This window comes from Thunnus maccoyii, chromosome 6 (genome assembly GCF_910596095.1).
Source record: "Thunnus maccoyii chromosome 6, fThuMac1.1, whole genome shotgun sequence".
Taxonomy (NCBI): domain Eukaryota; kingdom Metazoa; phylum Chordata; class Actinopteri; order Scombriformes; family Scombridae; genus Thunnus; species Thunnus maccoyii.
This window is the reverse complement of record NC_056538.1, coordinates 13,624,545-13,637,030: the sequence shown is the minus strand read 5'-3', so window position 1 is coordinate 13,637,030 and position 12,486 is coordinate 13,624,545. Positions and strand designations below refer to the sequence as shown.

The 12,486-nt window shown below is 39.9% G+C and overlaps 2 protein-coding genes across 5 annotated transcripts in view; one reads left to right on the top strand and one right to left on the bottom strand.

The window, feature by feature from the left end:
* The window catches only part of megf6 (multiple EGF like domains 6), a 61,726-nt gene that overhangs the window by 31,700 nt on the left and 17,540 nt on the right, over positions 1-12,486 (top strand). For all 4 annotated transcript variants that reach the window (XM_042415122.1, XM_042415119.1, XM_042415120.1 and 1 more), the window contains exons 13-23: positions 84-323; positions 457-585; positions 2,997-3,125; positions 3,333-3,461; positions 7,733-7,867; positions 8,302-8,436; positions 9,636-9,761; positions 10,151-10,282; positions 10,477-10,605; positions 10,792-10,923; positions 11,329-11,457. In XM_042415122.1, the coding sequence (XP_042271056.1) occupies positions 84-323; positions 457-585; positions 2,997-3,125; positions 3,333-3,461; positions 7,733-7,867; positions 8,302-8,436; positions 9,636-9,761; positions 10,151-10,282; positions 10,477-10,605; positions 10,792-10,923; positions 11,329-11,457 (1,545 nt within the window). The remainder of the gene's footprint in view (positions 1-83; positions 324-456; positions 586-2,996; positions 3,126-3,332; positions 3,462-7,732; positions 7,868-8,301; positions 8,437-9,635; positions 9,762-10,150; positions 10,283-10,476; positions 10,606-10,791; positions 10,924-11,328; positions 11,458-12,486) is intronic.
* Positions 3,582-6,603, bottom strand: LOC121899359 (EH domain-containing protein 2-like). Its single transcript, XM_042415123.1, has 6 exons — positions 6,355-6,603; positions 6,041-6,217; positions 5,695-5,792; positions 4,897-5,309; positions 4,645-4,809; positions 3,582-4,534 (listed from the first exon to the last, which is right to left on the bottom strand). Exons 1-6 carry the CDS (start codon positions 6,573-6,575, stop codon positions 3,977-3,979), a joined length of 1,632 nt encoding a protein of 543 aa, XP_042271057.1. The 5' UTR covers positions 6,576-6,603; the 3' UTR covers positions 3,582-3,976.

The following is a 12,486-nucleotide window of genomic DNA, read 5'->3' as shown; positions in this document are numbered from 1 at the left end:
AATTTTCAGATCTATCAAATGTCCATGAATTTGAATAATCTAAATGAACATTTTTTAACCTAATTTTGTATTGCATGTCTTAGCTCTGTATGGCAGAGATCTGGATGAAGAAGAAGAGGAGGAGGAGGAAGAAGAGGAGGAGCAGCTGGAGGTCCACAGGTTACCAGACCTACTGTTCCGCAGAGCTCCTCAGCTTCTTCACTACACATCAGCCTTGCACTCCCATTATGACAGTGATGATGATGATGGTGGTGGTGACAATGATGAAGAATTAGAGATTCAGAGAGAGCGTCGAGGAGAGCTTAGACTGGAGAGCCACATAGGTACAGTAAGAAGTGTGAGTGATGATGCATGTCTGGTGCGAAATCAAATGAATATTATTTTAATGTTTTACTATTAAATATTCAGACCAAGAAGTTATGAAAAGAAAAACTTAATTTCAGTCCTTTTTTTCAGTGTGTCTAGACAACTCATTTGGGGATGATTGCAGTTTGAGCTGTGAAGACTGTTTGAATGGAGTGTGTAGTGAAAATAGAGAGCGATGTGAATGTTCACCTGGATGGACTGGAGTCATCTGCAATGAAAGTAAGTATAGTTAATGGTATATTCTACAGTTACATTTGTGCATTGTGTGTTACATCTGTTCTTTGCAACAGCTGCAGTGTGCTAAACTTCACACAACCTCATCCTCACTGATCTTGAGTTTTCCTTTAAGTAGCCTCAGGCTTTTTGCCCAGGATGTCCTGTGTCTATATAAAGGGAAACTTTAACATTTTTAGAAACAACCTTATTTTCTCTTTTGCTGATAGCTAGGTGAGAAAATTTATACCAGTCTCACATCTGTCTGTTAAATATGAAGCCACAGCCAACAGCTGGTTAGCTTAGCTTATTATGACAACTAAAAGAAGGGGAAACAGTGAGCCTGGCTTTGTCCAAAGGTAACAAAGTCCACCTACCAGCACCTCTAAGTAACTAGCACGTTCTCATTTGTTTAATCCCTTAAAAAAAACGTCTCAAGTCTCAACTTGTCTTTTTGCACTTTGCTTTTGTACAGATTAAACAAATGAGATATAATGTGTTAGTTTGTGCATTTTAGAGGTGCCTGTAGGTGGATTCTGTTACCTTTGGACAAAGCCAGGCTAGCTGTTTCTAGTCTTTATGCTAAGCTCAACTAATCACCTGCTGGCTGTAGCTTCATATTTAGCATACAGACATGAGAGGAGAATGGTATTGATATTCTCATGTAACAATAAAGCAAGCAATAAAGAGAATAAGCATATTTCTCGAACTGTAGGACAATTTCTTTAAACGTTTGGGGGCAAGAATATTAAAAATAGATGACTGTCTTCAACCAAAACATGTGCATGTTTTAACGCTTGTCTGGCCTCACTTGTAAATCACTTTGGATAAAAGCGTCTGCCAAATGACAAAATGTAAATGTAATATGTAAATGTATGGGATACCAAAATATATTTATGCCATAAAAATGTCATATAAATGACAAGCCAACACACACACACAACCAGGTACCGTAGGTCTTTCCCACAGGACACATCTACCTCTAGGTCTATTTGAACCACCCATAGCAATGTGGTCTAGTTTTAAAGAGAGATGAGATAGCTCCCTGTGTGCATCGATTCAGGGCCATGTATCAAAACCTGTCGGCTCCTCTGCGTGGGCGAGTGGATTGTTTATGGGCTCCAGAACACAAGAGCACCAGGGGAATCAATCTGTCTGCTACTGGAGCGAGGCCAGAGCCCACAGCGAGTGCACAGCCTTAGGCCAAGGATGTCCACTCCTGGGTTAGAAAGCAAGGCTCCATTGTTCCCATCCATCCATGATTAATGGGTGTCTTTGGTCTGAACCCAAGTCAGGCTGGTAATCATGAGAGGAAAGCCACGTGGGATAAGTCTGTTAAAAGCAATCTGTCACTTTTAGAAACAGGTTCCTGGGGTGGCGTTATTCAGATGCATACCATAAGTTGGGATGGGCAGCATTTTCAGGTGAAGAAGATGAACAATATTACTGTCTGAAACAAAGATATGGGAGTTGTTACAGTAGGTAATAACACAGTGGTCTATAAGGGAAAAAAAGAAAAATGATGGTCATAATTTTGGACCCTCTGTGGTCACTTTACTAATGCATACATTTACCCTAAAATGTTATGTACTGAACTAGCAAAATACGATATCTTGTATTACTGTATGTTGTGCTAGTCCCTTTTGTACAACCCACATCTCTGTTAGACCTTTAACCTTTAAAAACATTTCTATATCTTCATCACCCTGTTTGTGATGGATCATAATTAGTGTGGCAGCTAGGTAAGAAATTATGGTTTTCACTTGGCTATATCATATTTGTAAGAAAGGTAGTTTATAGACAATTATCTTGTTTAAAATGTTACTATTCCGTCAGCAAAATCTAGGGATTCATTGATCAAATACCTGGGGCATTATTGGTGTACCAATAATATTAAATAATGGTATTTTATGAAATATTAATGTGATACAATTGGTATGTAAACAGCTCAGTGTATTTTGCAAGATTCCTCAACATGCCTGAAGAAAGAGTATCAATTCTGTCATAATGGAGCAGAATCAGTGTTTCACAATCTCACCCACTGTACTGTTCATTTACTTTGGATGATGTATCTTCTTCTTTTCTTTTCAGACTTTCATTCAATGGATTATAACAATTCGGCACATCTTAAACAGACAGCTGGTTCATGTTGTAATTGCTAACAAGGCCAGAGAGATTAAACAAGTCAGAAGGGCACATACCATCGGGAAAGACAGGATGGAGGGTGGAAGTGTTGACTGACTTCTTAATGCTAGAGCATAACCCTTTCTGTGGCTATATTTACTTTCTCCTTTCTTAAATAAAACATCAAAGGAATTTCCCCCAGTTTGATTCATTAAGTAATACTGCAACTATTAAGATGTCAATGCTCTTTCCCCATGACCCCTTCTTTTTTCTTACTCCCTCTCCTTCTCCAGCTTGTCCACAGGGAACTTATGGGCAGGCCTGTAACAGTCTGTGCCGCTGTCAGAATGGAGGCTCGTGTGACCCTGTAACTGGAAAGTGTTTGTGCCCCCCTGGGGTACAAGGCCTGCTCTGCGAGGATGGTTTGTATACACTCACACACATACGCGCCATCAGAACAACCAGGCTCTAGGTTATCTGTCAGCATGTGCTGAATGTGTTTTGGATTTTAACTGCTGTTAAAAAGCTGCTGTTAAAAATTTTGCTGTTAATACAGTGAAGCTAATTTTACAGAAGTGTGCATCCTATCCTAAAGTGTGACAGCTCTCTGGTATTATTCATGTTCACAGGTTGTCCAAGGGGCTATTTTGGAAAGCACTGCAAAAGGAAATGTAATTGTCCCAACAATGGACACTGCCATCGTCTATATGGAGCCTGCCTGTGCTCCCCAGGATTATATGGCCGCTTCTGCCACCTGCGTGAGTAAAATGTTACAGATATATACTATCTGATATTATACAATGGTTATAATAATGATGACATTGATACTATCACAAAATAAAACTTACATTACAAACATTACAAGTTTAATGCCACTAATAAAACAAATGCATTACAATTATGTGAGACATGATAAACTCTTGCAAATGCAAAAGGAACTGAAATCTAGTGGGGAAATCCACTTTATTGGTTGTAATTGCTGTTGTATTTTCTCATTACCCTGGATAATTGGCTATTGGTAATACAGATAATGTGAACATGGAAATAGCATGTGCACATTTTTAGCAATGAAAACTATCAATGTTAAACCATAGGTTTTGATGCTGCTGATCAACAAAAACAGCTTCTCAGGTCCTTTAATGGACACTGTTTAACAGCACTTACATATCGTTAGTTTTTTTAACTTACAAACTGCTATAGGGTTATGTGTATTAAATGATCTACAAGTAATGTACACAGATCCTCAGCTTCCTGCTTCCCTTTGATGTCTTGTTTACTCCTCATCGGTGGCTGTACTCAGCCGTTTTGACGGTGGTACCAGATGAGAAGGAAGCTCTCGGGGGAGCCAGTGTCCCTCTAGTTTTCCCTCAATAAGGTGGACAGCCAAAGCAAACTCCTCATTGTCCAGCATGCCGTCGCCATCTACGTCAGACAGCCTCCAGACATGAGCAAGCACAGAGTTGGGCAGAAGGGTGCTCGTCATCCACTCTTTGACTTTGGTGCCGCTCAGTTTGCCCTCATTTGGACTGAGATTGTAGAAAATCTCATCATATTTTGGCTTGTACCTCTCCACAACCCACTCATCAGAATCTCTTTCATTGCTTTCGTCATCTTTGAGTTCCTTGAAGGGATCTCTCCTGTAATGCTCAGGCCTGAATGTTCCCAGAAATTCACCGTCCAACACTCCATGAAGTGATTTCTTCCTCAGTTCTTGTTGTTGGAGTAAGGGCACCAGGTTTGCTATGTCAGTGGTCAGGAGTTTGTCCAAAGAAGCCATCAGACTTGGTTTGAGTGTCTTGAACTTTGAGAAATCTTGACCCATAAGTCGCTCCTGAAAATGTCAGGTTGAAAATATCAAGGATTAAGAAGGCTCAAAGGCATACAGGTACATAAATTCTGAAACTATGGTATTGATGCAGCAAATAAAAAGTAGTGTGTGACCTGCATCTTGGTGCAGTCGGGGAAGTCGCCAGCTGGGACTCTGTGTTGTTGCTGGATCTTGGTGAAAATTACAGGAAGCTGGTAGATGAGATTGTGCTTCTTGCTTTCTTTGCAAAAAATGGTTGGCATCTCCTGCTTCAGATAGCTGATAATGTGTGCATGAGCCTAGGAGGGGACAAAGCACAAATGAGACACAAAATCTCTACAACTGTAGCTCAGTTAATGCAGAATGTTTCCTCTGAGATCTCTCACCCTCACTAAGCGTGCCCTCTTCACCAAGTCGTTCAGTTTTCGCAGTGCAGCATTGCGCGGCAGGTTCCTTATGTCAGCCAAGAGATCCTCCTCCTCCAGCTCTATCAGCTCGTAGTGGTCACACACCTGCCTTGGCTCTGACCAGAAAGATCCGATGTAAACCCGCAAGATCTCAGGGGTTCGAAACACTTTCCCCAGTGACCACATGAGGGAGCCGTACACTCTCATGAGTTGTTGGGAGTCTACCCTGTCAGCTTTGTTCAGAACTACACGCAACTTGTCCTCATAACCGCACAGAGCCCCAAAGGCCCGAGTGAGCTCATCAGAGAACTCCAGCTTATGTGCATCAAACAGCAGGATGATTCGATCCACACGCTCTGCGAACCAGCGCAGCACTGCTGGGAAGTCATAGCCTGGGGACACGAAAAACGAAAACACAGGGTTTTCATTAACACTGTATGTAATGTGGCAAGCCTCACTGCCTCAAGATTTAGAGGTACATGTAACGTATCCCAGTGGCCCAGTCACACCCATAGATTAATGCATGCATAAAACAAAGCAAAGCCTGCTCTATTACTTGCTGCTCATCTCCTCCCAACTCATTGTCAAATTACTTTCATCTGCTGTGCTTTTGACTGAAGCTTCTATTACTCCTTTCTTTAAAGGAATTTAAATCCAGCTGGCGGCAACAATGCTGCCTAGCTTTAACTGTCTAAAACTGGATATAAAGAGGTAAAGACTTTAATTCCTACTGATGCAGATAAAGAAATCAGAGGGAAATTAGGTATCATATCTCACCTCGACTTAGTTTTCTCTTAGCTGCAGTCAAGATACCTGGTGTGTCGATAATGCTGATACTCTCAAGGACTTTATTTGGCATTTGAACACACTGAAACCTGCAAAGAAAACATTTTTCAACATAAAACATTCAAAATAATCTCATAAATGTCTCTCACTATCCTTTTTTTGAAAATAGTAGCTGATATAATTAATGGATAAGGCTGAACATGGGCAAAACATTTTCAAATAACCCAGAATAAGTTAAGTAAAGACGTGACCCCTCCAAAACAAGTCAATATTTCCCCTTTCTCTCACCCTCCCTCCTTCCTTCTCTTTCTCTTTTCTGTTTGTTGATTCTAATCACCTGTTCAGAAAGCCATTTCCAAAAGGGTCGAGGTTGCGAAAGGGCTTTTTTGGATCCACTGAAAGAGCATTCCCAGGGATGATTTCTTCCACATCTCCATACATGACGGCAGTGAAGCAGTCAGTGGTTGGCTCTGGCCCAACTCTGCTACCAAGAAAATCTTGTTCTATTAGATACCTGAGGACAAACACACATACAAACCACCACTATTATCATACTTTCTTCCAACACAATGCAAGATATTCAACAGAATACATTCAAACACAAGACATCTGCAGTTTTTTAAATACATCAAGCATTGAAATCATGATTACCTGATAAAAGTTGTCTTTCCTGTCGAGTACTGACCCATCACCAGCACCATGGGTTTGTTTTCAAAGTCTGCATCCTCATAGCTTGGAGAGTGGAAGTGATGGAAAGAATAGTATTTCTCTATCGGCAGCAGCCTCTTGTAATAAAGATTCCTCAGCTCCTCTGTCACCATATTGACGTCCCTCAGTGTTTTAGGGTTTCTCCTAAACCTCCGGATAGACATTGCGATGAATTTTTGTGTGTTAAGCTCTTAGTGTGGAAGCGACTCACTCTTCTAAGACCAAACTGAATGATGGAAGAATGTGGACAAGGAGTATTATCAGATTCTCACAGCTGTCTGCTCCATCCTGCAGCGGGACATTTGGAGGGTGGAGAGGGTGTAACCAGAGCCTGCAGCTGCATCTAACATAAAGCCAATGGACAGGGTGGAGTGGAGTTGAGTTTTTGTTGCTGAACAGGGACAATCTTGGAACATTTCATGCAGATTGATTGTGCTGGACAGTGAGTTGAGGATGTGACTATGCTTTGATTTTAAAGGTCATAGATAACTAAATCTTATACGTCTTTTTGTTTAATGCTTTTCAGATAAAGTTTGGAGATCTACCAACTAGAGCTGTAACGAATTCAGCCTGATCTTAATTTAAATGTGTAATTATACAGTAGAAAGGATTAGTGATGCACCCTACTTTCATCTGGCATTAAATCAAGTGAAACAGGAGGCAGTAGTCACATGACTTAAACTTGCAGAAGTTTGGGATTGGGATAGCTTGGTGATTAGTATGGGCGTAGTCATGATATGAGTGAAGCTTTCAGCATTTTTTTTTTCCTTGAACGAAGACCAAATGCTTACCACAGCTTTAACAAAAGAACCAAAAATGAAGAAAATATGTTTCTTTGCTTAACCTTAAAGATCCAATCCAGACATGTTTTAAAACATATGAAAATGCTCTGCTTTGAATAGTATTTAATGCTTGATATGATTTTTCCAGCAAAAAAGTTCAATTAACTGTCTGAAAGGAAACATATATTCACCCTTGCTGATAAACACAAAATCTATGTATATGCAAATATTTTTAGTTTCAAAAGTTTAACTGCTGTATTTAAGATGTAAGAGAAGTCCATTCTCAATGTATGTGCAGTCTTCAAGTTTCCACATCACACTTTGCTCCAAATTAGTTATGATGTCTCAAAATCATCTTGTATATACATGTCTTAATCTCAGATTCACGTTAAGAGCAGGAAAAATCTCCCCCTTCTGCAGATGAATGTAAAAAAACAGCCTTCTAGTGTAAGATCATACAAACATAAGAACATGTTGAAACCATACAAAACTGGATGTCAGCCTAACTAACTCATGCTCTTTGTCTGTTTTTAAATCAGCTTGTCCCAGGTGGACACACGGTGCGGGCTGTTCCAAGGAATGCATCTGTGTTCAAGAACATTCCACTGGCTGTGACCCCAAAACGGGGAGCTGTTTCTGTAAGCCTGCATACCACGGCCCGCAGTGTGAGAAAGGTATACGCACATCACAGGAAAACAGTTTTAAATGCATTTATTTATTCAACTACAGTACAGCTGCAACACCCAATATCCAGGAGGGAGGTTTTGTCCACACAGTCAGCTTTCTCAGGTCAACTGCCTAACTTGAACTTCTTAGCGAGAAGTTATCGACTATTTGACAGATTCAAATGTTACATGGATCCAAGTTTATTTCCTGTAGCAGTAATCGTTGCAGTAATGTCAACAGCTGGAAGGAAATTTACTTGCTGCTTGCTGTTTTCTTGCAATGTAGTTTTGATATATTGATCTATAATGGAAAAGCAGTTTAAGATGTTGCTGTGAAACCAGCCTACAGTGATCACACAATGAAGTCAATCCAGTTAAGATGTGACAAACCCGACTGTGTTAATCTTCCCTTGTTCTGTGTGTGTTTATATGTCCCGATACAGAATGTCAGCCCGGTTTCTTTGGTGCAGGCTGCGAGCAGCCATGCGACTGCGCAGGTGGAGGGTCATGTGACCCGAGGACTGGAATGTGTAACCATCGATGTCCTGCAGGACTTCATGGAGATAAATGTCAGCAGGGTGAGACAAACCTCATCAAATGCTGCTTTAATGGACCTTGTGCATCGAACTGTGAATGTGTCAAGATGTGAATTTCAAGATGTATGTTTTTCATTCCCTAACATATGTAATAATTAATGAAAAACAATATATATGGCATACCATCAAGTATATTTTAGGTGTAAACTCTGCTTTCATTTACAGTTTCTTCTAAACATCTGGTATACATCCATAATATCATTTGATACCTTTCAAATGTTTTGAAGTCTTGATGTATAAGGTCCTCCACAGAGCTCGACTCGACAGCGCTCTCATGTGGCTTTAACTTTTACAGTAAACGATCATGGATATATTAACAGTATGCGTGTCTGTTGTGTGAATATGTGAAGTGCATGAGCATGCATACTTACTCATGTGTCTACATGTGTGGTTGTTGTTTGAATTCTTGTGTGAATGTGTGCCTGTGCCAATAGAGCCTGTACAATGACGACACAAACAGCTATGAATGGGTTTCAGAATTTCTGCAGCTTTGTCACAATCACGTACTGCATATAAATCTTTCTATATTCTGTCTTCTTTTCATTCTCTGCCAGCTTTGATAGATTTACTGGATTTAGTGGGTGGAATAAATAAGGCTCTCTCTTGAACTCACCTGGTCAGCGCAGGTGTTCTTCTTTTTATAAACTGTGCAGCAAAAACCATGAGTGTTCCTCCACACCAGGGTGTCCTCTGGCTATTTGCTCTGCTGGTTGATGGAAAGTTCAGTTCCCTGTGTTGTGATCTAAAGTGATACTGAATATCATTCAGGAGCCTCTGATAGAAAACATGACTTTTTGTGTCTGCTGAATGAACTAAGATAACAGAGCAGAGTTACAGTATGTCAGCACTAATGCACAGTCCAGGTCTAGGCTTGCTAGATTTGTCAAAGCCAAATGAGAGAGAAAAAAAACATTTTCTGGATTGTACTTAGCTTAAGTTGCAGACCAGGTCATGACAGGGGTGATTTACTTCAGTTACTACTACAGAGGCTATTGGCAGAGGCTGAATAAATAAACAGAAAATGACTGAGTATTTCTAAAATTTCACTTCTGCAGTTCTCTTTCTTGACCCATTTTTGCAATGTTGTGCAATCTTGTACTGTGTCTTTTGCTTTTGTGTGTGTGTGTGTGTGTGTTACACTGTGACTATTGTGTTGTACACTATTTATTGTGTTTTGCTAGCCTGCTCAGCTGGGAGCTATGGAGAGAGCTGTCGTCTGACCTGTGACTGTGGGGGAGCTCCTTGTGATCCCATAACTGGACAGTGCATCTGTCCTGCTGGGAGGACCGGAGACTCATGTCAGGAAGGTACAATTGTTTTGAACAGATTTTTTTTGTTTTAGTATTAATTTTAACCTAATTATGTGGTAGTAGACTGTAGGAAATGTGATGACATGTGATTGAGACCAGTCTGAACTCACTGACATTACAAGCTTGCAGTTTTATCTTTAACCCTCTGAACCACCAGGAGGTTTGTGTTCTTTGTGCCTCTTTAAGCCAACCCAATTAGAAACTTGTCCTTTGCTTTATAAGTGACTTGTCCATGTCAGAAAATGTACCCCTTTCAAAACCTTTTAATACATTTTTCTTCTAAATTATTCTATTATACTATAAGTGGCTTTAGGGATTTACATAGCAATAACTCATATAAGTGGATTACTGCTCACTTAATCTGAAAGATACTTGACACTCCCTAGACTGCACTGTTGGATTCTGGGGGATGAAATGCCAGTCATCTTGTCCTCCCTGCGAGAACAGAGGTTCCTGCAACAAGCAGACTGGTGTCTGTGACTGCAGGCCCGGCTTCACTGGAACACTCTGCCAAAATGGTGAATTTGCAACAACTTTCTGCGATTTAACAAACAAAACATTTTAATAATTATATTCTTTTTAGCTTTTGTCCTTTCCTTATGTTACTGCTTAAAGTATTTAGTGAAGTTTTATTTAAATCAAAGATATTCTTTACTTTAAACCAGAGTGGATTACTAAAGCGTGTTTCCTATGAATGTCATGTTGCCTATAGAGTGTCCCCTAGGTTACTATGGACCAGGCTGTGTAACGCGCTGTTCATGCCACAATGATGCCAGTTGTGACCCACAGACCGGACAGTGTGTCTGCCCACCTGGCAAAAGAGGCCACGACTGTGCAACTTGTAAGAAGCCTTCCTCTATAAAACGCATGATAACAAACACTGAAAAAAACATGACAATGTTAGAGTGGCAACTGAGAAGACAAAAAAAAAAAAATACAGCATGACAGAATAGCAGCAAAAGCAAAGCACAGGACATATGATAACCTTCTACTTAACTTTCACAGTAATGTTTGCTTATGTTTCTAGCGTGTGAATCTGGTTACTGGGGCCAAGGCTGTATCAGTAAATGTCAGTGCCAAGAAAGCTCTCTGGGCTGTGACCCTGTCACCGGTCAGTGTGTGTGTGAGGCCGGCTTCATCGGAGACTACTGTGAGAGAAGTAAGTTAACTTATCAGGTATCAAAGAATTTCCTAAGATATGTTTTAGTGAATGCTGCCACCATGAGGTGATCCTCAGTTATAACATCTTTTCTGTTCATTACACTGAAAGTAATTTGCTGGACATTTCATTTAATCATACATGTTTTATTTCAGCAGCAGTTGATATTGTTCTAGGACTGTTATATAATCCAGGTACATCCAGTTGTATGACATACTTCTTTAAACAGTATTTAGTGCAGAATATAACACAACATAACACATGGCAACATTTACTTGTGAACTGCGACAGAAAGCTTTTAGCTGAGTACATTTGGTTAAAAGTTCAAGATTTAAGATATTGTTTTTCTACTCTGTACTCCTGATGATCTGTCTCCTTCATTTGTTTTCTGTCTTATGCTCACAGAGTGTGTGAATGGCACTTATGGTCAGGGGTGTGTGCAGCAGTGCCAGTGTCAAAGTGGAGCCCTATGTGATCACGTGAGTGGAGCCTGCACATGTTCCCCCGGATATGCTGGCACTTTCTGCGAAAAAAGTAAGATCTCATTAGTTTCTGATCAGTATTTATAATACTTGTGATGGTATATTTTGTGAGAAAAGTGAATTTACCTGACCGGTTTGTCATGTCTGCAATAATTTAGGCCTTTATCAATTTTTAATGTCTGTAAAAAATATTCTTAAATGTTTTAGAGATTTCAAAGAGTGATTTAAGGTTCACTCAATTCTTTGTGTTGAATTCAGAGGAACAACTGGTTAGTATTAATGTACATGGCAGCATATTTTGAAGGTCTAAGATTACCTCCCACCAGTGGTGGAATATGACTAAGTACATTTACTCATGTACTGTACAGTTCTGAGGTACTTGCACTTTCCCTGAATATTTCCATTTTGTGATACTTCATTCTTCTCTCCCACTACAATTCAGACTGAAGCTATAAAAAATGGATAGAAAAAAGTTCAACCACAGGGACAAAACTACTACCTATTTATAAAATAGTTAAAACTAGGTCCACTTTGATCAGCTGCAAAAAAAGGCTGCTTCCGATGATGATCGGTATTATTAATCTAATAATGTCATTAATAACAATATATCAGCCACAGGGGCCATTTTTCTCCAGCACAAGTACTTTTTATATTTCAGGTATATTTTGCTGATAATTTTGTGGTTTAAGTGAAGTGTGATTTTACACTTTTACTTGTTTTCTTTTAGATTATTAGATTATTATTAGAGTAGATTATTTTAGATTTGCTTTTTTACTTAAGTAAAGGACATGAGTATTTCTTCCACCACTCCACCCTCCCTCACTCTCTCCCCTCTTCCACACACAAACACAAAACACAACCTGTTCCTGGGAGCACAAGGTAGCTTCTCCTCTATGTGCTCTACAAGTCATCCCAGTTCTCTTGACTCTAGCGTTATACTTGGCACTCCCATTGGCTGCACGCCTCTGTTCACACATGGCTCCAAAATACATCTACAGTGATCCAATCACAAGTGAACAGCTTATGTGGTCAAAGACTATTCTTTATTTATGTGTGTGTGTGTATGCGTGTATGTATGTCA